This window comes from Lissotriton helveticus, chromosome 3_1, assembly GCF_964261635.1.
Source record: "Lissotriton helveticus chromosome 3_1, aLisHel1.1, whole genome shotgun sequence".
Taxonomy (NCBI): domain Eukaryota; kingdom Metazoa; phylum Chordata; class Amphibia; order Caudata; family Salamandridae; genus Lissotriton; species Lissotriton helveticus.
In genome coordinates, this window is record NC_136061.1 from 1,140,157,995 (window position 1) to 1,140,182,437 (window position 24,443).

General features: G+C 44.7%; 1 protein-coding gene across 2 annotated transcripts in view; it reads right to left on the minus strand.

Annotated features, from left to right (window-relative positions):
* Positions 1-24,443, minus strand: part of TNFAIP6 (TNF alpha induced protein 6) — a 254,345-nt gene that overhangs the window by 49,943 nt on the left and 179,959 nt on the right. For both annotated transcript variants that reach the window (XM_078683865.1, XM_078683864.1), the window contains exon 3: positions 673-834. In XM_078683865.1, coding sequence (XP_078539991.1) covers positions 673-834 — 162 coding nt within the window. The remainder of the gene's footprint in view (positions 1-672; positions 835-24,443) is intronic.

The window sequence follows — 24,443 nt, forward strand, 5'->3', positions numbered from 1 at the left end:
TAAAACACAAGTCCAAGTACATTTTAGCAGCCAAACATTGCTTATTATGTACGCTTTCAGGAAAGAAACAAGCAGGCATATTGCGCAATAGGGATCGTTTTCCTACCAGGAGAAATTATGCTCAGGACCATGGGCGTCCGCAGGGGAGGGCAAGGGGATGCGCTTGCCCCCCCCCCCCCGGATCGCCGGTCCCATTCCTTTTGGTCCGTAATGTTCAAGATTACAGCAGGCTGTTCCCCTGCGAGAAGCCCCAGGAGTTTAAATGCTCTCTCACTTGGGGCCTCTCGTACTTGTCTTTGAACTCTAGAGGCTGCAGCAGCCCCTCCCCGACCTCGAGCAGACTGTGGACAGGCCCATTGTCATTCTCTCTGCTGCTGATCATCACATAAAGAATGACAATGGGCCGTCTGCATTAAACGTGCCTTGAAGGCGAGTGATGAAGTTACAATTTTGCCCCCCCCCGGAAGGCGAGTGATGAAGTTAAAATGTTGCCCCCCCCCCCCCGGAAACATTTCTGCGGACGCACATGCTCAGGACATTTTATACATTTTTTGTCAACATTCCATTGTTTAGAGTTGTATAATCTTCGTTTATCCCCTTAAAATCTACCATGGAAGCATTAATGACTAAACAGAAACCACATTCGGAAATAACAGTCTGTTTTCCACAAACCATGAGGGTTGTAGCAGTAAGCATCCCATCTTTCACTTTTGTTCAGTCGATGCCCATAATCGATAATCCCAGTTTTTCCGAAGCCGCAGTTAAACGTGGCCTTCACAATAGGGTAACCAACTCTGCCTTTGGCCAGCCATCCAGCAGCACATAAATGGAAACCTAGAAAAAAAGGAAAAAAGGAAAATAACGGTGAGCTCTCCCTAGTGACGTCCCTCTTATGATTTTGTCAATTTTAGCTAATTATGGAACACAAAGAAGTAAAATTAAATCCACATTAACTGCATTTACGCCAGTAAGGACAGCATGCAATTAAAGCAAGGACCTTATGTCATGCAAGTACATTTTCTTATCTGTAAGGTCTTCGGGGGGGGGGGGGGGGTGGAAAACAAAATCACTTTTTCCCTCACACAATACAGCTATTCACTTTTTCTCAAACAGAAAATCGAATGCAGATGCACTGGAAAGCTCTTTACCCCTGAGTCTTTGAGAATATTTATTTACTTAGATAGATTTTAAATTGGACATGGGAGGTGTAAGAGAACGCTAAAAGCTTCAGGATCATTTTTTTTGTGGATATAATCTGAAAAACATAAACAATATTCACAGAAGTGTTTGGCCCTCCTCCCAGTCGTTGAGAACAGCAATACACGAAATTACAGCGGGGATAGGGGATGCTGAGATGCAGAATTATCCTGACATTCCTGACATGACTTGAAACTGGCGTTCCTCACCGGTTTGCACGGGTAGTTAATTCGCATATTCCAGGCCATTTTCTGGGAACAAACTTCTCCAGGTGTAATGCAATTTCAATTTCAATAATCCCGCATACAATAAAACTGCACATCTCCCAATTTCGATTTGGCCGTAAACTCCAGTTTCCAATTATAAAATAAAAACTATTTGAACTCATGAAATATTGAAAATAAGGTAGTTTACCTGGACCTAGAGTACCTGCCAGCATCTTCTTTCTTCATTCATCACTCTGGATCTTCTGTAACATTCTGAAGTAGTAATATACCTGGCATGCACAAGTCACCTCTGTCTGGTCCTTATCAGTGCGGCAATATAGTATATATTTGACTTTAGCGACCCTCTCTAAGACATGTGGGCCGGCCATTCCCGCTCATGGACACTACAATACACTTACGTGCTTTATCCACATCTGGATACCTGCTCCTCCACTCACCCACCCGGTCCTCTTCCAACTCAACGGAGACCACACATCATCTTCCCTTTTTTGTAGATACTTTATTTTTATTTCCCTGCCTGCAGTCCACAGACAAGTTAAATCCTCCTCCTTTCCCCACAATTAGGAAGAGATGTGTGCTTGCAGGAGGGTATCCGTGGCACTTGGTAAGCCATGTCTTTGTACCCATCTGCAAAGTTTAGTGTGTGTGTTTAAGTTCAATACAGCACAGTATAGCAATGTAAATCCTCAGAAATCTGGACTAGGGTGCCTGAGGCTTTCTCCCTTCATTTGCCATCACACCTTTTCATAATGCTCCCTGAATGGTTTGCCTGGTGACACCGATTTGCAAGCTCTTAGGCACAAGAAGGGCTAGTGAAGCTGGACGAATCCTTCGAACAGACACATCACCTACGATCGCCATAGCAATGGCAAAATTCCTGGGGTGGTTGTGGGCCATAAGAATAAACTCCCTACGCCTAGCCTCCCTCTTTCAAATTTACTGTATGCTGATGACTTGATATTAATCATCCAAACTCCAGTCGGCTTACAACACTTGCTTCATACTGCAAACAACTTCGCCTCAAATAACGGGTTAGAAATTAACCTAGAAAAGTCAAAAGTAATGGTGCTAAACCAGCGCAAACAAATAAACGACTGAAATGACAGCTGGGCGAGAGAGAACTTGAAGTCGTCAAAGAGTATAAATACCTTGGAATAATCTTTGACAAAAATAGGTCGTACGACCAACAAAAAGAGGCAATTCAAAGGCGAGGGACCCTCCTAGCAATCACCTTAAAAAATCTTAAAAACAAAATTACAGGACCAAACCTGCTCCCGCTGCTTGAAGTGCTTCAAGCAAAGCTGCTACCAACGATAACCTATGGCAGTGAGGCCATGCGAGGGACGGACGAAACAACCCTGAACAAAACGGTCGCCAAAGCCCTCAGAATAATCTTCAAGCTTCCAAAATATACCTCCCCAGCGCAACTAAGACTCGAGTTTGGAATAGCAAATCAGACAATAAGCAGGAAGGCTGCGTATGTAAAAAGCTGGTATAAAATAAAGAGCGCAGTGGCGGGATCGCTGAATTCATTAGTATGGAAGGAAATATCAAGGAAAAACGACTCCCCCGCCAAGGCCTACCTTCAAGCAGGGATTAGCATGTTAGTCCTGGAGAACATCTGGGAGTCAGGACTTCCATTCAATAATGTCAAAGATCTGGTTAATAAGTTGACATAGCTCGTCTCCACCAAAAACGATCAAGAAAGCTTAAATAAGAGGGCCCACAGCTGGTTCGTGATCCAAAGCTACTCAAAATGCTCGCCACAACCGTATCTCGGCACCAGCTTCTCTGGATCACTAAAGGAAGGCTTCCTGGCATTGAGGATGGGGATTTTACCTGTCAAACCCCACATCCCCCTCTGGAAACGTACATTTCCAACTACATTATGCAGATTATGTGGCGAAACTAAAGAAGATATTGTCATATAGATATGCTTTGCCTATATGCTGTGTTAAATTAGCATGAGCTTATTAGGAGTTTAAACGCCATTTTACCTTTCTGCTGCTTCTGCACACGACACATAAGTGTTATTTTAGCTTTGAGCCTAGTAGAGTGTTTTGATTCACACGCAAATAATATGTTGTTACTCTGATATCAGCTTTGCTTAGTGAGCTGTGTCTGTACAGTAAGTGCTGAAGCCTTCAAGGATATCTCGACACAGTGGTTGTTGTGAGGTCTGATCTTCGCACGTTCCTAGACATAACATACATGCAGCTGCGGCCAAATTCTGGCTTTAGGCGCGTTTTATATTACTTTGCACAGAGCATACACACACACTTGATGGTGCTTCGCATGCAGAGAGCTGGTGGAAGATGATGTGATCCCTTACCACTAGGATCTGAGGTATGGGCCGGCCCTGCTAAAACCCAAAGAGACCTTCTTAGATATAATATAATATACTAGCTAGGGAGGGTGAGAATTAGGTGTTGTTTAACCTTCTTCATTTTAGCATTTTAACATGCTTTCACCTTTTGTATTCTATGGACTAGTAACTATGCTGATTACTTTGTTTCTTATAATATGTTTGCTTGTATTAGCTAAGATACTGCGTTTGAGAACAATGCATTAGAGAATAAACATTTCAAAAGTGCACACGTCCTCATTTACTCCTTGTTCTGGATTGAAATGATTGTATAACGAAAGAGTGTTCATGTGTTCCACGTTACCTGAGGTGTACTAAGTCCATGTTCTGGTTTGTCTAAACATTGGGAGTTTGTAATAACAAATGAGACACTGTAGCTAGTCTGGTAGGGGATTTTGGGTACTAAGGTGAGTTTTGGCACACCCTAATTCACTGAGGTTCCAAGTCTCTATGCACAGTTCTGTATGAGAAAAGAATCCCTGCGACAATATGTTGCATCTTCAGTGCATATGCAAGTCTCTAGACCGGGAGAGGAGAGAGCTGTTAAAACTGCATATAAACAAAATGCATATCCGGTCTTGCAGACAGGCACTGATGGCGTGCTTCAACGGGACCAACGCTAGACTAACCTGCAGTTTCGTCCGCTTCTTGAAAGATGCACAAACAAAACTTTACGCAGCAACATGAGCATAATCTCCCACGCCCAAGCCCTTCTGTCCGGTAACTCTCCCTGACTCCCACCACCCACCGACACTAAGTGTAGTGGATCACGATCAAATAATTGACCATTAGATCTATGGACACCGGCGTTGCCCTCAGACCGGGACTCACCCATAGCCTTCACTCGAACTATGCACTTTTATCACAATTATATTGTATGTATTTTTAACTAGTCAACCGTTCGATTTTAGAACATAGTAACGCCGTTTTTAAAGAAATATGAAATTGTGCTACATATGTATTCTTTTATATATTTTATATAGCTGTATGGACTGCTAAGATTTTAATAATCAAGCAACAAAGATTACTTACTTACTTACTTACTGCCTAGCCAATGCTAACTAAGGTAGTGGTTAACTGTAAATAATGTAGGTACCACAGAAGAAGCCAATTTAATTTAACTTGAGAGCCTGCCAATTTTAAATATGCTCTGTAATTTGCCAAATATGATTTTCTTCCCTTTTTTAAACCAAGTTTTAACATTTGAAATTTTAATGGATTTTTATAGATGAATAGATTTCTCTTTTACGTGGTGATGTTGTTTGACCATTCAGGCTTTATTTTACACTGTTGCTGATGTTTTATTGTTATCGCTTATGTTTTTATCCGTCTTTTGTACATGCTTTTATGACATCATCTGTCGAATAAAGCTTGTTTGAATTGGTTTGGCTGGTGTATTGGTTTGACTCCTATATTGGTAAAATAGAAGTGACAGTCTGTGACTTTGATTATCCACTATAGGAGAAGGTGCCCTTCTCTCCTTCTCTCTCATGGATACTGTGATGCATTGTTATTTACTGCACACACATCTGTGGAACAAACCTTCCCTTGCCCTATATTTTATAGGCAACGTTACGACGTCTCCTATCACAATGGTTAAAATGATTTAGACTGTGACAAACTTTACAAGTCGTGTCTCTGTACTGATGTGTTAAGTTTTGAATGTGAGTTAAAGCTCAATATTGCACTGCATCAGGGCTTTAAGTGGGTCAGGTCTCACCGGGTCTGAGCACCGGCAGTTTTTTAAAAGAGGCCTCGAAACGGGTCTCTATCGGTCTCTGTTTTGCACCCTAGCACAGGTGGTCAGTTTTTTTTCCGGACTGTAGTGACAGCAGGCACAACGGTGTGCGCTGCTCACACTGCTCACTTCTCACTAGTGGAGAAGTTACTGCATGACGTCATGCCAGGTGAGCGCTGTAGGGGAATTCAAATCCTTTAAAGAGAGACATTTTCTCTCTGGATTTCCCTTCTATTTTTGAAACTCAGGAGCAGCAACATTGTTGTGGTGTCACCAGGGCTTTAAGTGGAAGCTTTTTCAATATTATATACAAGCCATAGTTGCTGCTTATTTATCTTATGCAACTAACAACCATTGACAAAGCCAATAGTCCTAACTTGTTGTAGGTATAATGTTACTTGTAGTATCATATATCTGGATGGGTGAACAACCTTTACAATGAAACTTTTACAACAAACTACCATTACAACGAAACTTTTACAACGCAAACTATTACAACGCAAAGCGCTTGGGGGCGCTCTAGGATAGGGAATAGGTTTAATGTACTATCCAACACCTTCCCTACTATCCACGGGGACTGGAGTTGGAATAGTAAATTAAACTATTCACTATCCAGCGCCCAAAAGCATTATGCATTGTAATGGTATGCGTTGTAAAACTTGCGATGTAAAGGTAGGCGTTGTAAAAGTATGCGTTGTAACGGCATACATCCGGAAGCAATGGCAGAAACAGCAAAATACAAGTCGGGCGGCACACTCTGCTAAGCAGAGATTTTATATTGGTGTTTTAGGCCACGCCCATAATTGTGTTGGTCACGCCCCTTTGAGATCCCCTCTAGTTTTTTCATCCCACTTAAGGCCCTGCACCGCAGGTTGATGTTTACAAGATTATGTGTTGAGTGCAGTCAATACCGAGTTATGCAAGTTTGCCTTAGAATAGAGTTAGTCTGAATTCCTTGGTATTACAGGTGGGTTTTCTGGAGTGGTTCATCTCTGTCGTGGGGTGAAATCTTTGTTAATGTTCAGAGGAAATGTTGTAGTTTAGCTCGCTTCTTGATGAAGAGGTGGTAACAGAATAGGAGTCTCAGGATTGTCAAGAGTATTCTTGTATAAAAATTGTTTTTATATAGTGTGCAATACTACATTTCTGAAATTTCTATGCATTGTAAATAAGAGTTGTTACTCTTACTCAATTTATGGCTCTCAATTTACACACCTGAGAATGATGGAAGTCTTAGTCTGCCATGAAGTGATGAGAAATCATGACCTCTACAACCTCTTCATCAGCAGCTGGTCCTCAGCTCCCATTTTAAACTGTCACCCAAGTGCCGGACTGAAAACTGCGTATTGGCCTGGCTTACAAACACATTCTTCTCAAGCCAATGAAACTACAATATACACATACCTGATTAATTTTGGCAATTCTCGAATTGTATTGAATTTGAATCCTTGATTACTTTCTTGAGACATAACTTTATTTTGTCTCTTTTGTCTTGGGTTTCTTAATTATTCTTTTGCTTGGGGAATAAAGCTTGGAAAAAAGTGCATAGTACTACAGACTGGATTTATATGCTATTTTTTCTTCTCCTGTATTGGTAAAACAAGGAAATTAAAGTTATTTACCTCTACCAGCTTATCTACTTCTTCACAGAAAACTCTGTCTTCCGGAGAATCTTCTGCCATTCCTGAATTCACGGCGGAAGCAGTACCTACTAAACAAACTGCTGACGTTTCATCAACATTATCAAAATTAACTCCAACACCAAGTGCCTCTAATTCCCATTTACCTAACCCATCTAACAATTTCAGTGGCTCTGCAAATGAATGCCCTAAAATGATCCTCAGTCGTCAGTTAAGTCAGCTCCTTCTTTATTCATAGAATTGCTTTTGAACAAAATAAGAGCTCTGAGGCCATATGTAAAAGAAACTTCTAAATACTCACAAACCTAGAATGATAAATGGTTTCACTTGGGAAAAAGAGTGACTGTGGATAAACAAGGAGGTAGCCATTTGCAAGACTCCAGGACAAAAATGAATGACATTTTAGCAGAAATTGTCCTTCTCAATAAAACAGTCAGATGATTTGGAAAATTGCAATACAAGGAATAATCCTTTATTATGGCTTACTAAAATGCATGGATGAGAATGGCCCCTTTGTTTCACTCCATCCTTTACACCCAAAATTTTAGAAATGGCAGCATCAGTGTCTATAAACATCCAAGCAGCACACAGATTGTATCATAAGGCTAGGTTTTCTACTTCAAATAATTAGCTCAGATATGTTATCTTTTTTTCAAGATTACAAGGGTAAATATGGCTGCCAAAGTTAAAAAAGCAAATTTCATGGTCAGGTCACAATTTATTTTTTTCTCAGGGAATTGCAAAAGCCACTGGAGAGAGGTGACAGAAATATCTTCAATTAAGAAACGGAAGAATTCAAGACAATTACTACTCATCAGAGCCAATGTCACGACTAACAAACAAAAAAGGAACATTTTGGAACCTTCCATAAGTGACTAGCTACCTTAGATGTGATTCTTGCTTGGTGTTAGAAATGGGGTTTCTGGTTGGCTAGGTTATGCATTTAAGCGAGGAAGAACCCACCACTCTAGTCAGGGTAAGGCAGTAACACACCCAAGATAACCTCTGATACCCCCCATTGGTAGCTTGGCAGAGCAGTCAGGTTTATCTTAGAGGCAATGTGTAAGTGTTTGCGCAACACACCAGTGACACACTAGGCACACCACAAAAGAGACTCCAAACAACGTTATATAAAAATATCTCATATATTGTAGATAAAACACATAGGCCACAATCTCATAAATCACTTTGCCACTAGGCAATTGTCTTACACATAACAGTTAGTGCACAAGGTAAATACTTAGAAGTTGCACATGTCATAAGCACCATCATGAAAACATTATGCCTAACATCACAGTTAGTGCCAAAAAGTAAATACTTGTAAGGTCGCACATATTATAAAACATCAGCAAACATCGTACAGCTCCTGAACATCATACTCGTTATCTGGTCTCTGCAATGTCACAATGACCTTCCTCATAACATTAGGGCATTAGGTTGCAACAGTTTAAATTCGATGTATAAAACCTAACTTGCTCAATTTAAATCCGGCCGGGAATGTAGGCCGCAGGAACACCTGCGCACCTCGTACAAGTAGTGTGGGGATTTCCAATAAATGTTCCCTTAATCTGGCTAGTTCCAATTTGGGGGTCTGTCCTGGGCTCACTCTGCGATGGCCACAAACGTACAGAAAGAGAAATTCCCAACCCCCAAGTGAGTGGCAGCTGCCTGCAACCGTATTGCGGGGCAGCTGCGGCAGGAAAACACGGCCTCTGCAACCCCAGTGCAGCACCTCCTGGCTGCTCCACTCGTGCTTCTCCTACTTCCTTGGTCGGACCTCGGGAGTCAAGGCGTGTATTCGGCTCCCTGTGCACGGCAACCTACTCTCCTGAGGCCCAACAGCTGCTATAACTTATAGCCGGACCCCTCCTGCTCCAGGGAATCGGTGGGGCAGCACTCTGCTTCGTAGGTGCCAGGCAACCTGTTAAATGCCTGGCCATGTCGGGAGTTGCCAAAGCGACTCTTTCTCTCCACAGCTTCGCTGCAGGCATACACACTGGAGGCTAGGGAGGGGGGAGAACGCTTCCATGCTTAAGGTCTTCCCTCTGTGGCCCAAAACCTGTGGGGCAACTTGCAGCACATGCCATGCTTCTTGTGTTGCCATCCTTCAAAAATAAAAGTGCGTCACACACGATTATTGTTGTTAAAGGGATTGCCCAATAAAGCGCTCAACACGTGCTTGTTGTGGTTGGTTTCTTTTTTCTCAGCACTTCCTTAGTTGGGGATTAGAAATCCAGCATTCCACGTGCTCTTTGAGAAAGCCACTATAAAGTGCAGATCCTGCCCTTTTCTTTTTAAAAAGGTGAAGAACAGTCCAGTCCTTCACCTGCTCCAGCCAGGTGCAGAAACTGCAGTCCGTCACACATAAGGGCAGCGTCGTCACACAGTCCTTCAGCTCTTCTTCCAGGTAGGTTCCTTTTAGAACCAGCAAGGATCCTTCCTGAATTCTTGTATCTCCCTGAGACTTCCAACAGGAAGCAAGCACACACAAGCTCTTGAGGATTCTTCACAAGCAGGATACCACAGCACAGCAAAAAGAGTCATTCCTTTTCCTCTACCACAGATAAAAGAAGCAACTGCAGGCCAACCCACCCCCCACACAGAAAAGGCAACGCTTCCCACACAGTTCTTCTGCTCTTCTTCTTAGCATGGTCCTCTTGTTTCCTAAAGGAATGTAAAGTCTTGGGGTTTTAGGTCTCATACTTATACCCCATTTTGCCATTGTTCTCTTTGTGGTAGAGTCTCTAATCTCAGTCCAAACCAGTTCTGTCCTCCCCAGTCCAGCATGACCACAGGGGGTGGAGAAAGCATTGTGCAGAGGAGACTCAGCCTATTCAGGTGCTAGCGAAACTCCTACCACCTCTCTACTCTAAATGCAAACTAGGTCTATTCCGCCCAGCGATGAGTCACCCAGGCAAGGCAGGACACACCGCAACCACCCTTGTGACTGTCTAGAGTGAATGCACATCCCCAGCTCCTGCCACTCCAAAACCAGACGCTGAATACACAAACAAGCAGAGGCACACAGAATGGTCATGTAAGAAAATGCCCACTTTCTAAAAGTGACATTTTCAAAGACACAATTTAAAAAAAACCTTTACCAAAAGGTGTGTTATATAAGAGAGCCGAAACTTCATTTCTCCATCTTGTCCCTATTGAAAGTTACACGTGTAAAAGGTTACAGTGCAGCACAAAATGGTAACCTATCGGACAGACAGCCTTTCAATAGTGAAACATGAAATACACAGTATTTCCCTATCAGTACACGTCACACACACCAATATATGTGCTCCCTAAGGGAGGGATGGTTTGGGCCTGGTAAGTGGGTGCACTTGCCAGATCAACATGGCAGTTTAAAACTACATGCGCAGACACTACAGTGGCATGTCTGAGACACATTTACAGGGCTACTCATGTGGGTGGCACAATCATTGCTGCAAGACCACTAGTAGCATTTGATTTACAGGCCCTGGCACACTCAGTGCACTTTACTAGGGATTTACCAGTAAATCAAATATGCCCATCATGAATAACCAATCCTCATCATAATTTATACAGAGAGCATATGCACTTTAGCACTGATCAGCAGTGGTGAAGTGCCCAGAATCGTATAGTCAACAAAACACGGTCAGAAATAGAGGAGCAAAATCCCCCATATGATAACGTATGGAAAAACGGGACCCCGAATATGAGGAATATACCATATGTGTACCAGAATATTTGTCCCATCAGGCAAAATTGTATCAAAAGCAGCATCCTTAGGTGTAGCAATGAGGTCCTAAAACCCGAGTACGGGTAGTATTTCACATGTGTTGACGATCCAGGTTGTACGTATTGTTGCGATGTCCGGACGCGAGTGCGCTGTGAGCCGTACGTTATCATATGGGGCACATATTTCCGAGGAATTTCTGAAAGACAGAATATAAATAGATCTAGATTATCACTACCTTCGGGACAGAATTACAACAGACAGGAAGGTATTACACCAAGGAAGACATAGCCCTGAATAAGAAGCGGATTATTGTGCCCATATCGCAACGAAACACGTGTTGGCTAAGGAACCTAAATAATGCAACAAAAGACAAAAAAAAGAAGATATATAAGGAAACAAAGATTGTCCACACTGAAATGATATACTTTGTAGTAACTATATTTGCGTGTGCTGGGGGACTTTGTTGAAGCCACTTTGGTTCAACCCCACATGGAAATGGCCTCTTGTTCAACTGATATTCACTGGACAGTCACTGCTAAGATTAGACCCAATAAAAGAGGAGGCAACATAGAGACCTTATTATAGAGATTTGGAAGCAAGGTATATCTAAGCGTTAATACGGTTAACCCGAGCCTAAATTTGGCAGATGAAATGTTTGCATTAATTCTGTATTGATTGCGCTTCACTGTTAACTGGCCCCTGGGATGATGATTTTGTATTTATGAATTTGCCCACCATTGAGTTGGAACACAATTGGAGGCATACGATTCAGTTATATTGACATATGTGACATATGCACTGACTATAAACTGTATCTATAAAATAATCTATGCAGACTATCTATATGAAGAAATCCCAATTTTATGCTTATTTTGATTTAATTCATTGATGTAGCTATTTGTTTATAGCTTTTACATAGGTTCTTATCAGTGGATATAGACAGCAGAAAGAAGCCCCAGCAAGTTTGATATAATGGGATATATTAATTGCCTGTGATTTGCTTCCCTGTTATTTTTGTGCTTTAACAGATGACGACACACTTATAAGATGAGACCAAGCCTCCGGGATGCTATAGACAAAAAAAGGGCATAGTCTATGTCATGCATTTCTCCCCCTGACCCCCACCACTCCAAGATAGCAGTTCTCATGAAGGGAATAAATGAGTGTTTGCAAATAAATATTGTGCCTATGCACCCAACACATATCGGCTCATCTGTTTAGAGGAGAGAGAAATGGCCCAGGTGATTGAACATTGAATTTTCGATTCAGGGCATTGGAAACCTCAAGAGTTATTATTTGAAAAAAACATTTCTTTACTAGTGAACTTATATATATGTTTTTTTTTTCCTGATGTTAAAATATCTTTTTTTCCCCCATACATGTTGTTCCAGCAGAGACCCTTGTCACTGTGTCAATATTTTGTCTTGCATATGATCGTGCCATGATCCATCCTGGAATACGGATGTATTGTCTTCATCATGTGGCTTCTTCACCCTCAATCTTTTGAAGGTATGTCCTATTTCCTTATTATGTATGTTCTTCTGTCTCCATCTTATTTTCCCCTTTTTACCATTTTCTTTACCCAGCACTACACCTTCTTTCCTGTTATTAGTAGTAGTTTTTTATGTGTAGATTGCGCTATTTTGTGTTTCATATGTTATTGATCTAGTTTACATCATCTTTGTACAATATAGAAGGCTAAATGTATTTCAACAGTATGGCACTTAGTAACATTTCATAGAACCTTAGGGGGCTAGGTGCTCTGATTAAGAGACAAAAAGTGTTAGCAGACATCTCTACACTTAAGCGCAGAGACAAATGTAGAGGAAACAGAAATATTGAATTTGAAAAATGGTGGGAGTGGAACGTCTTTTCCTCACCAGGTTCTGCTGAAAATGGTGTTATACTTTTCTGTGACAAATCCCTTGATGCAAAACTTGTCTCTCGTGAAAATGATACAGAGGAAAATGGGTTGTGGTCAAATTGATTTTCAAGAATATTACTGTTTTTATATTTAATGTATATGGTCCATCTCAGGCTGATAATTGTTTTTGGTACAACATTTCCTGCAAACTAAAGATAATCTACTTTTCAGTAGTGACTGGAATCCAAATGATCATATATTTGTAATTTAAAACCTTTTGCAAAGTTTAATTAATACTGGTATCCATTTTATTCTAATATCCAACCATGCTCTTGGCAGGGTTAATCTTGATTTATTACATGGCCCAAGGGGAAACAAAATGTGGGGATTTAATAATACGCTTGTATTAAGTGACTCTTTCCCTTGCATGGCATTGAATTTTTTAATTGACATTTTCCTTCTATGGAATTGTATGGGAGACATTTAAGACAGGAGTTAGAGATTTCATTATTAGCTATAATAAAGGAAAAGAAGATATGAAATGAAACAAATTTGAGATATTTAGCAAAATATAAAAAGATTCGTACACCAGTATTTATGCATTGAAAATCCAAACCATGCCTAGGTGAAACTGTTGATGCCAAATTTTAATTAAAGAAAATATCCACAGAAAGGGGGCGAGGCTTGCAGCCGAGGGGAATGGTCGCACATTGAGGCAGCTCCTCGGCCCTCCCTGCCTTACTGCCATTAATCCTGCGCTGGTGCCTCCATACTGCCCAGGGTCGACAGAAAATAGATCGCTGACCATCTGGGTACCCTCGCTCGGCCCCTGATGCCCACTGGGTCCTCTTAAACGTCGGAATTTGATCCCGGAGATCGGCCCTCCCTCGGCCCAAAGATGGCGGCCGCAGACACCCGACGCTTCGCTCCAGATACCGGGGCCGCTCCAGACGCCGAGGGACCTTGAATCCCAGCGAACTGCCTTGTCGAGTCTTAAGGGGGCGATTCTCCACCAATACTGCCCACTCACGCCTTGCTGGCCCCCCCAGGTGACGTACAGCTCGGCGAACAACGGCCCCCCCAGCCGCCCAGCGTTGACGCCCACGCGAGTCCCCGGCTTTGGGCCTACTGCCGGGGACCGCCCTACAACTGCTGGTGGCGCTCGGCTTTTCTCCGCTCTGCTGCACAGCGGCCGAATATACAGCCCCACCAAACAGCCCACCTCCCCCTGCCTGATCGAGTGACTGGAACGGCAGGGAGGTTTCTGAGGTCCTCGTGCGTCATGCTGAGGACGTAACCACCCATTACCCTGGGCCCAACTCTGAGCGCAGTACACGGCACTCACCCCTCCACCTGTGTGACGGAGTAACTGTTCCCTGTGCCCACCCTGACTGCTGGAGACGCCTGGAGAACGAGGAGCCCCCATGCTGAGGTGATCAGCCCTCCCAAGACTATCAGTGCTGCCCGAGGGATGCAACCAGGTGCAGACTGCACACTACTCTGAGTCCTACTTGATGGTGAGGCCGGCATAACTGGGAGTAGTGCTCCTGACCCCCATTCTCCATCTGCGAGCTGCTGCTTGTCCTTGCCTCCTGGAGCCCTGTGGACTCACGACTTCTCCTGAGACGAAGGTCCCAGACAACACGGGGTACGCTCCCCCCCCTCTATGATCGACGAGGGACCCCTCCCTTCAAATAGTGCGCCCCTCAGGTCTGCGTCAGTACAACCTCCTGCAAGACCTGCACTTCACGATGGCCTCCGGTAAGGGAAATCGACCCCCCAACCAAAGACAAATCAACAAACTATCGTGGAGCTCCAAGGGAGAACCTAAAGACACTGCCCCTGATGCTATGCCCAAAACAGCGACTCCCCCTCTGCAAACGAGGCCCCCCACCCTAGACGATGTCATGGAGGCGATCGCTGGAGTCCGCTCCTCATTACAGACCCGCATTGACTCAGTGAACATAGAAGTGACGCTGTTGCGCGCAGATCGTCGTAAAATGGATACCAAGGTAAAAGATATAGAAATCAAGACCTTAGCACTTGTTGATGATACCTCCACTTTACAACAGCAAGTAACTCAACTCCAGAAACAACAGCACCAAATGGAGATGCTCCTTGATGATTATGAAGGGCGCGCAAGACGCAATAATTTCCGCATCCTGGGTGTTCCGGAGCGTCTTGAGGAGCCGGCCGCTGATCCCTTTGTGGAGAAACTGGTCTTGCAACATCTCCAACCAAAACAACTCTCCAACTACTTCTCCATAGAAAGGGCACATAGGGTTCCCGGGGGCAGGCCGAAGCCGGGCGCTCCCCCCCGCCCTATCGTTGCCCGTGTATTTAATTTTCGTGACCGGGATGTCATCCTTCAGACGGCACGAGCGGGACCGCCACTGCGAATTGACAATGCGCAGATCACGATCTTCCCGGATTTCACTGTGAAAGTACAGGCTCATCGACGCAGCTTCCTGGAAGTGAAGAAGGCACTCCGTGCACAGTCCATCAAGTACTCCATGCTGTTTCCCGTGAAGCTGCGCATTGAATCGGAAGGCAAGACTTGGTTTTTCGAACCCCCTGCTGAGGTGTGGGATTGGTTTGAGGGATGGCGTCAGTCTGCGTCCACCCAAAATCGTCGCAGGAAATCAGCAGATCGCTCTGACGCAGAGGTGCTACCTGAAAGTCAAGACCTGTTCGCAGACAACACTCAGGGTGAACAGTGACCCATAAGATTAAGACTTATCTAGTAATTGGACCACTGTTGTTCTGGACCGTTTAAACCTGCAACGCCTGTTGTATTGCTCCTACTTGTCACGAGTTTCCCTGCTGGCTCCTTAGATGAGGATCCGTCCCTTCATTGGTCCGTCATGACACCTATACTGCTGGGGCTGTCCACGATGTTCGGGGCTGCACTTGACTACCATATCTTAACTCCATGGGCGTGACCTCCTTAATGCTTCGAGCCTCCGGATGTTCCTCCGGATCACCGCTATGAACCCAACCCTGTATTTCGGTGACCCTCCTCTCTGGATAGGATTCCATCTTACAGTCTGCAGCCCATCCTGATCCATATATATCCTTTTCCTGGTCCTGTTATAATTGTACATTTTGTTCCGACTGCTGTCCTCAGATGTCCTGTGAATGATATTATTCCTGTGGATTGCTCTGGGGCATGACAGACTAACTCACCTAATACTCTTAGAGTGGAGGTGACTCTCGGCCCTCTGGGCGAACTATCAAAGTGTGGGAGGGTGATAAACATTATGCCTAACTGGGGAGAGCAACACTACAGACTCTGACCATCCTTATCCTATTAGCTGTTACGTACTGTCTGTATACATTGGGTAGCGCTTCGGGTCACTGTCAATTGCCTGAACTGATGTGGATGGGGCCCTCGGCGTGGGGCTGACCTGGGCCTACTTTGTTAATAATTTCTACTATGTTAATGCTATTACTGATGTAAGTTGTTTTTAACCACACTAGACGATATCGTCCTGTCAATAGCTAGTGAGGGCACCCACGGCTCTCCACGCACCTCATCAATGTTCGGGAGGGCGACAGGCACTCTGCCTAGTTGGGGAGTGGATAGTTTCAAGTCCGCGGGCAGGGGGGCAGGGAGGGGGATTGAGGGGGGGGAATGAGAAGGGGGGAGGGTTTGGGGGGGACATGGGTTGTTGGGAAGTTTGCTAAGAAACTGTTATTGTTTTTGGTTTTGTTTCTGTTTGCACACTGCAGAGAATTTTTTAACATGGAACATACTACACAGCAATACGCGCCCTCACGAAACAATCCGTACTCATTATCAGAAAACACCGGCTCCCTCCTAGGAGGGAGATGGATGGTTGAGAAACCTGCTCTGATGTTGCCGTTATTTCCGATTCCTTTTATGTTTCCACAATACAGTGGTTTCTCAGACACGGGCCTAATTGCACAACACTATGTGCCTTCACAAGGCGCCCAATGCTCAGCGTCTGGATACACCAGGTCTTTCCCGAACTCTGCCATAGGCTTCTCTAGGACTGCTATTTCCTACGGGACACACTTGGTGCCCCTAAAACCATTAATCCGTACACACCTTCTGTTCTTTGAGCCACCATGACACCCCCATTGACGACATCTCTCTCCCTCATGACGTGGAATGTCAATGGCCTAGGCAATAGAATAAAAAGAGGGATAGTCATGCAATATCTTAAATGTCACGCTCCAGACCTAGTTCTCCTCCAGGAAACACACTTGATGGGCAACGCGTGCCAAGCACTGCACCGGGGAGGCTATAAACTACTCGTACACACAGGCTTCACCTCCGGATCTAGAGGAACCGGAATCCTGGTTCGGAAAAATGTTGCACTGACGTGTACAAAGACGTGGGCTAACCCCTTGGGTCGTTTCGCTGTACTAGAAGCCACCTGGGAAGGCAAACCGTTGATTGTTATCTCAGTCTACATCCCTCCAACCTTAGGCACAGCTGCTTTGAAAGCCCTACAGCACATAATGTTAGATCTCCCACAAGGACCCCTACTTATTGGGGGTGATTTCAACATGACAATGAATGATACCCAAGATCGGCACCGCCCAGCGCACGTCACACAGGCCGGGCTCTGATCTATTTGATTTCACACAGACAATGGGGCTTGAGGACCTATGGCGCTCGTCTCACCCGACTACTTCTTACTTCACACACTATTCCAATGCCCACAACAGCAGCTCCCGCATAGATTATCTGTTCTCCCCCACTACTGACCTGGAGTTTTTTCGCCACCCTAAAGGGCTACCCAGGGGAATCTTGGCTCATTCCCCACTTACTGTGGAATTCACACATCACCGCCAGAGATCCCGTGGCCCCATAATCATAACGCCCTGGCTCCTAAAAATCCCTGACATAAAAGACTGCCTGCTAGAGCACACAGAATACTACTTCGCGGAAAATGTAGGCTCTGTGAAATCGTCTGTAACTATATGGGAGGCATACAAGGCAGTACTTAAGAGTAAGGCACTAGCTCTCAAAACTGGCTACATTCACAAACAGAGTGAACACCTAATTCAGGTTGAAACAGACCTGACCCACCTGGAATCACTCCACAATGCAAACCCCACAGACGAAACGGCAACTCGCCTCCGCGCGAAACAACTGGAATATAAAGCGCTGGCCCTTGAGAAAGCGCAGGCCAAGCTCTTGAAGACTCGCCATCGTGTTTATGAACTGGGGACAGGGCAGGTAAACTGCTGGCATGGCTCGAAAAACGTGAGCAGGGATCTCGATGGATCCCAGAGTTGACCATACCAGACCAATCTACTGTCACGGACCCGGGTGAAATAGCAGAGGCCTTTGCCGCCCACCTAGAGGGAGTCTACACAGCCAGAGCACACTATAGCGCAGAAGAGTCTAAACTACTCCTGGCCGAGATGAGACTTCCCACTCTTTCCGAATCTGAAGTGCAGGAATTGGAGGCAGACCTCACAGCAGAAGAGGTTGGCAATGCCTTGTTTGCCGTTCAATCAGGTAAAGCTGTGGGCCCCAACGGTGTCCCTATTGAGTTCCTAAAGGGCATGGCAGGTGAGATCCTCCCGCACCTCAAAGCAATGTGTGAGGAGAGCCGAGATGCCGGATGCCTGCCACTGGACCAACGGTTGGCATCAATAGTGGTCATTCGTAAACCTAACAAACCGGCTAAGGATTGCGGCTCCTACCGACCAATTTCCCTTATTAACTCCGAGGTGAAAGTCCTAGCGAAACTCCTCGCTACCAGACTTATGACAGTCCTCCCGCCTTGATCCATGAGGATCAGTCGGGCTTCTTGCCAGGCCTTAATATTGCGCTTAACCTCCGACGGGTTCACAACGTAATGAGCAGGATACCACATCTTCAAGAGGACGCAGCTATCCTCTTCTTGACGCTACGCTTGCCTTTGATTCTATAGAATGGTCATACCTTTTCGAGGTCCTACTCCGCTATGGTTTTGGTCCCAAATTTATCCAATGGATCCGACTGCTATACACTGATCTCTGGGGTCAAGTCTATGTTAACGGACATACATCCAGGCGATTTCCCCTGCACAGAGGTACAAGACAGGGGTGCCCTCTGTCCCCTTTGTTGTTCGCACTTACCCTTGAACCTCTGGCTCATTGGGTCAGAACTGACAACTCCATCCGCGGCCTCCGATGGAATGACGACACGATTGACAAGATCTCGCTCTACGTGGACGACATCCTCGTCTACGTCTCCTCCCCCAAATCCTCTCTTAACAGTCTGCTACACGTCATCACTAACTTTGGCAAATACTCGGGCTTTTCCATCAATTGGTCCAAATCAATACTATACGTACTACACGGCCCACCCCCTCCCTTTCCACAAGGCTACTCAATTGAAATAGCCCTGGAGGGATTCAAATACCTCGGAATCTTTATCACTCCAGACCCAAAAATATTTTACCGCCGCAACCTAAAAGGCCCACTTCAAAGACTCCATAACGACATCTCACATTGGAGATCACTCCCTCTCTCTCTCCCAGGCAGAGCGCCCATCTTTAAAATGCTCGCACTCCCTCGATTTTTGTATGCGCTGCAAAATTGTCCATTTCCCATAGCCGACTCCTATTTCAGTACGCTTGAAGGAGACCTCCGCCTCCTCTTATGGGACGGCGGTTCTCCCCGCATTGCTCTCCTTTCACTTACACAGGTGTGGTATGACGGAGGGATTGCCCTGCCAAATGTTCGACTCTACTATTGGGCTACTCAATTGACTGCCACTAACTCATGGATTTATGGGTCACCCACGAACCCTGCTTTTCACCTAGAGAGATACCAGACGTGCCGCGGGGGCTATCTTGAGGCTCTGTATGGCAAACACTCTCGTGCCCGGTATATAGGCCCGATGTCCCACACAATAACAATTTGGCACCGTGCGAACAAGTGACTCGGGTGGGCTAACGCTCTCACATTATCCACCCGACTTTGGACTCAGTTGGGCTCTCTTTGTCACTATCAGGGCTTTGACAAGTGGGGCACAATTGGCATCTCTACCGTGGGTGACATGCTTCACAAGGGCAAATTACTGACATTCGAAGATCTCCAGAAGACACATGACTTAGCCCAAACTGAGGCCTTTCGCTATCTCCAAATCAAACATGCCATACTCGCCAACGTCCCTGATCTCTCTTCTCTTCCACAATCCTCGCCCCTCGAGGACAGACTCTTGTCAGAACCCCTCCAGGCCAAAGCGATATCCTACACCTACCGTAAATTATGTAGCAACATGCCCAACACCTTCCCACTTCTACGAGACAAATGGCAGAACGACATCGGAGTCTTGGAGGAGGCTGAATGGCAGGCGGCATTGATGTCCCCGCGTGAATCAGCTATTAACCACAGATTTAGACTTATACAATTAAAGATATTACACAGAACATACATGTCCGCTCCCCTTCTGGCCAGGATTGGTAGACGCACATCTGACCTCTGTCTCCGTAACTGCGGTCAGATTGGCACCTTCTACCACATTCTCTGGGAATGCCCGGTGATTAAAGACCTGTGGGAGCGCGCCGCTCGCAAAATGACTGATGCTCTAGGAAAGCCCGTCCCTCTGACTCCCAAATGCGAACTCCTCAATGTGTGGGACCCCACAGATCTAACTGCAATGGAACAGCAGTGGGTGGCTCTGGGCTTCCTCTTACTGAAACGTGAAATAGCAATGCAATGGGGCTCACCATCTAAACCCCTTTTGATCAGGTGGATTGCTGCTATGGATGTGTGTATGTTGTCCGAAAAAAACGGTCTACAAGGTCAGGGGGTGTCCTGGTGTTTGGGATGAGAAATGGGGACAATGGAATATTTATAGAGGTGAACTGTGTACTTCCCCTTCAACTGACATGGCAATGGCTAGACCTGGTCCCCCCTCGTAATCGTGCTTGTGATACACTGCTGTAATGTACGTACTCTATGTCAAGATTGTAATTCATGACTGTCTGCTAAACACTACCTCTGCTTTTGTTCAATAAAATATTTTAAACAAAAAAAAATATCCACAGAAAATACGCCCTCACATCTCCTTTGGCAGATATTAACTGAATGAAAAACAGCCATGCTCCTGGTGGCACATTTCCTTAAGATTAAAAGAGGGTACTAAAATTGAGTTTATTCTCAAAAATGATATAGATCCAATTTTTAAACACTTAGATATTTTGAATGAATTTGCTCAATAGTAAAAACAAAACTACGCACCTGAATTAATATTTCAGAATGGACCTATGACAAACTACTGGCATGAGTTAAATAAGATCAAGATAAAGTTGTTGACTTCTTATCTTTTGAAACTAATGTTATGAAGAAGTTAACAAATCACAAATTAACTTAATCCTGATCTTGATCCTTATGCCTTGAGCATAGCAGCTTACACAAGTCCAATAGAGCCTACCTGGATCCCGGCAGATTTATGGCCTGAATCCAACCATGGCTGCTTATTGAGTGAGGGATGATGGGTTCCAGGAACTAATTGCGGCCTCAAGGCTTTAACCTTGTGATCCCAGCTCGACTGCTCCACGGCTGTAGCAGGGTTTGCTCTGGCATCACTAAAAGAGGAGGGCAAATGGAGGCTCCTTTATTCCTCTGGGCTACTCTGAGCCTCTCATATTCTTTTAGAGTGGGTGGAAGGGGCAAAAGAAGGCAGAAGGAAACTGACTCCAGCAGGCTTTGGAGCCAATACTGACAATACCTTTGGAGAGAGTCGATGTGCTCATGCCTCGCTCCACTCTCTAGCAACCTAGTGGACTTCACCCTGTACTTTCTTTTCGATGGGCAAAGGTAATTTATTACCTTGTGGCTGGTGGTGCACTGATTTAATATTCATATACAGTGGCAGATATCTGGACCGCAGCATACACAGTAACTTTATACACAATATATACATTTCTGGGGTAAATAAGGGACGAAATGAAGAATAGATGAGTAGAAAATAAGGGAAGAGAGAGAGGAGAAGGAGAAAAAATGGTGACAAGAAAAGGGGGAAAGAAACAAGATAACCTCAGACATTTCTCTCAGCAAAGACAAGGGGAACAAAGAAGAGAAAGAAGAAAGTAAAAGAAAAAGAAAAAGAAGGATGTAGGTGTTCAGGTGTAACAAGAGTAACAAGAGTCATTTAGTGCCAGAGCTATCTCATTATAGGAAAACAAAATGACAGACTCCAGGAAAAAATGCCTGGCGAGCAGGAGTTGGGGTGGTGGGGCAGGGTTGAACTGTTTGAAGATGACATGAGAAAGCTCTTTTAAGGCCAGGTGCTCTTACAGGATCACATAATAAAAAAGTAGAAATGACCTACATTTCTGAGCCAGAACTAGCTGAAATGAGTGGTTTGCATATTCTACCCTCGTGATGAACTTCAGTGTTCAATCCAGCCCCCTGACAGCTTATCTGACAGAAGTACTCATGATTCAAATGACCGTAGCGCAAGGCAGGGTTCAGTGGTAAACTTCTGATTTATATCAGCTGTCTGTTAGAGTCAGAGTCTATCTACTGACTGTCAGAGTCAGCCAGTAGCGCAAATGGAGGGACAGCTGGTTTCCATAGCTTGATCACTGGAATTGATAAAACTAGAATTGCAAACCAATACAAGATCTGACATTGAAGCCTAAAGCTGACATGGCTGAAAAAATCTTGAAAGACACAAAAGGTGATGGAAGGTCGGGTACGCCCAGATGTGAGTACCGTTCTCACTGTGTCATTTGAACCAAGTTGTAACGAGAGGGAACACAGTTCTGGGTTACTTGTGTTCGGGGAGGACCTGGTCTGGCAGTTTGGGTTGGACTGTTCCCATGAAGAGCCGGGTCAAGACTGATTTGCATATGACTAAGTCCAAACTGAGGTGGCATGGTGAGCAAAGGAATATTGGGTTGGGATGCTACCCTAAGTGATTGCCAGTGGTTAGACAAATTGCAAGCTTTCCATTACCTTTTGTGTGTTTCATGTACCGCCCTAAGTGGCATGGGTATACCCAGTCGTGAGTCCGATGCTGACTTTGTCACTGGAACCAAGCTGTACCTGGGTGATGAGCCCATAACTAGGGTGAAACCAGTTCTGGGTTGCTTAACTAGAGCTAAAACACAGCATTATCAGCGGCTCTCCCACACTCTCATTACAACTGAGCTGAAGCTAGATGTTTCTAGACATAAATCAACAATCGGCTGATAGTCTTTCTAGGCCAAGGGATACAGCGATTTAACTTCACTTAAGGCTGAACCTACCAACATTATACATGGCCCCTCTTGTTCGGAACCAAGTGATAATAAAAATACAGTGTCAATGCCAGTAGTTTCACCACCCTCTGAGAAGAGCCCAAATGATGAGGTTAGAAACTATGACCACACGACTAGCACCTCCTCACAAACACTGAATCAAGGAGCAAGACCTAAACTTATTTCATGCAGGAGCTTCCTTACCTCTTAACTGGCACTCCGTGGGGCATTGAGAGGTCAATTTCAGGACTATAAATCCAAAATGTGCATAGTCTGTTATGATCAAAGCTGAAGCCTAAGAGTTATCTAATGAAATAACTGCCAAGAATGTAGAAGAAAACAAGCTGTAACAAACTGAATATGCCTCAAATGTCCTGATAACTGCTTCTCAACATTCCTAGAGACTCATGGGATCTAATGGCCATTCACAAAATCTATCAGGTGTTAAATCAGATTTCACTGTGTACAGGTTCGACTTATACCTCTGCATCTTCAAGGGAACATCTCTCAACACCACTAACGTTTTGTACTAAAGACTCAGAGGACTGTAGCACTCAATCTACTTGCTCAATAGGCACTAAAACATCATTCTGTAAGATCTTAACGAAGTTCCTACAATAAAGAAATGCCAGTACACTCACAGAAAGATTTGAAACTGATGCACACACCTGAATTCTCAGTAAGTGTTCCAGATAGTGCAGGAGCAAACACCATCTGGAACACCAACTAAAGTGATACCAAGGGTCATTATTCTTATTAAGAACTACATTCTCAACAAAGGCTCTACCACAGCTACATACATCGGTACTAAGCTCTGATCACAAGTTTGGCGGTCTGACTGCCCCACTGCCCTGTCCACGGCCTCCAGGTCACCTCTGTGTCGGTGGTCTCCTTCTCGCTTTGTTATGATTTGTGCTGTCCGAAATGCCGACTGCAGCAACGGCGCTGTTCCCACCAGGACATGGCGGTTTGCAATATTGGCGTGGGTGTACTCGCTGAGCCTGTAATGATTACACCGTCATACTGGCAGTCTCCCAGTGGCGGTTACCCAACAGTGGACAACCGCCATGGTAGGCGCGCAACAAATAAACACAATAGTGACCATTGGATGGATTTAAAAACTACACAGCTGGTGTGCTTTTGCCAAGTGGACACGCCTGCAAATCATACTATAAAACACACCCCATCCCTGACCAGGATCCATTGCTACTCACTTACTGCACAGAAGTTAGGAGATACTGTTCTGACCCAAGGCAGCCCCCTCATTTCTTTCATCTCTCCACTTAGCACTCTCCACCACCAAGTTTTGTTTTGCACGTTTTAACCTGTATCACTTTGTTGTTTTTCCTTTCATACAGTCACTCCCAATTTTTTATTTTTGTCATTCCTGGCCCAAAAAAACACGGTTCACTTAGGCTAAGTTGACAGTCATGGTGGATGAAATCATTAGAGTAGAGCCCCAAATTTTGGTTCCCACGTC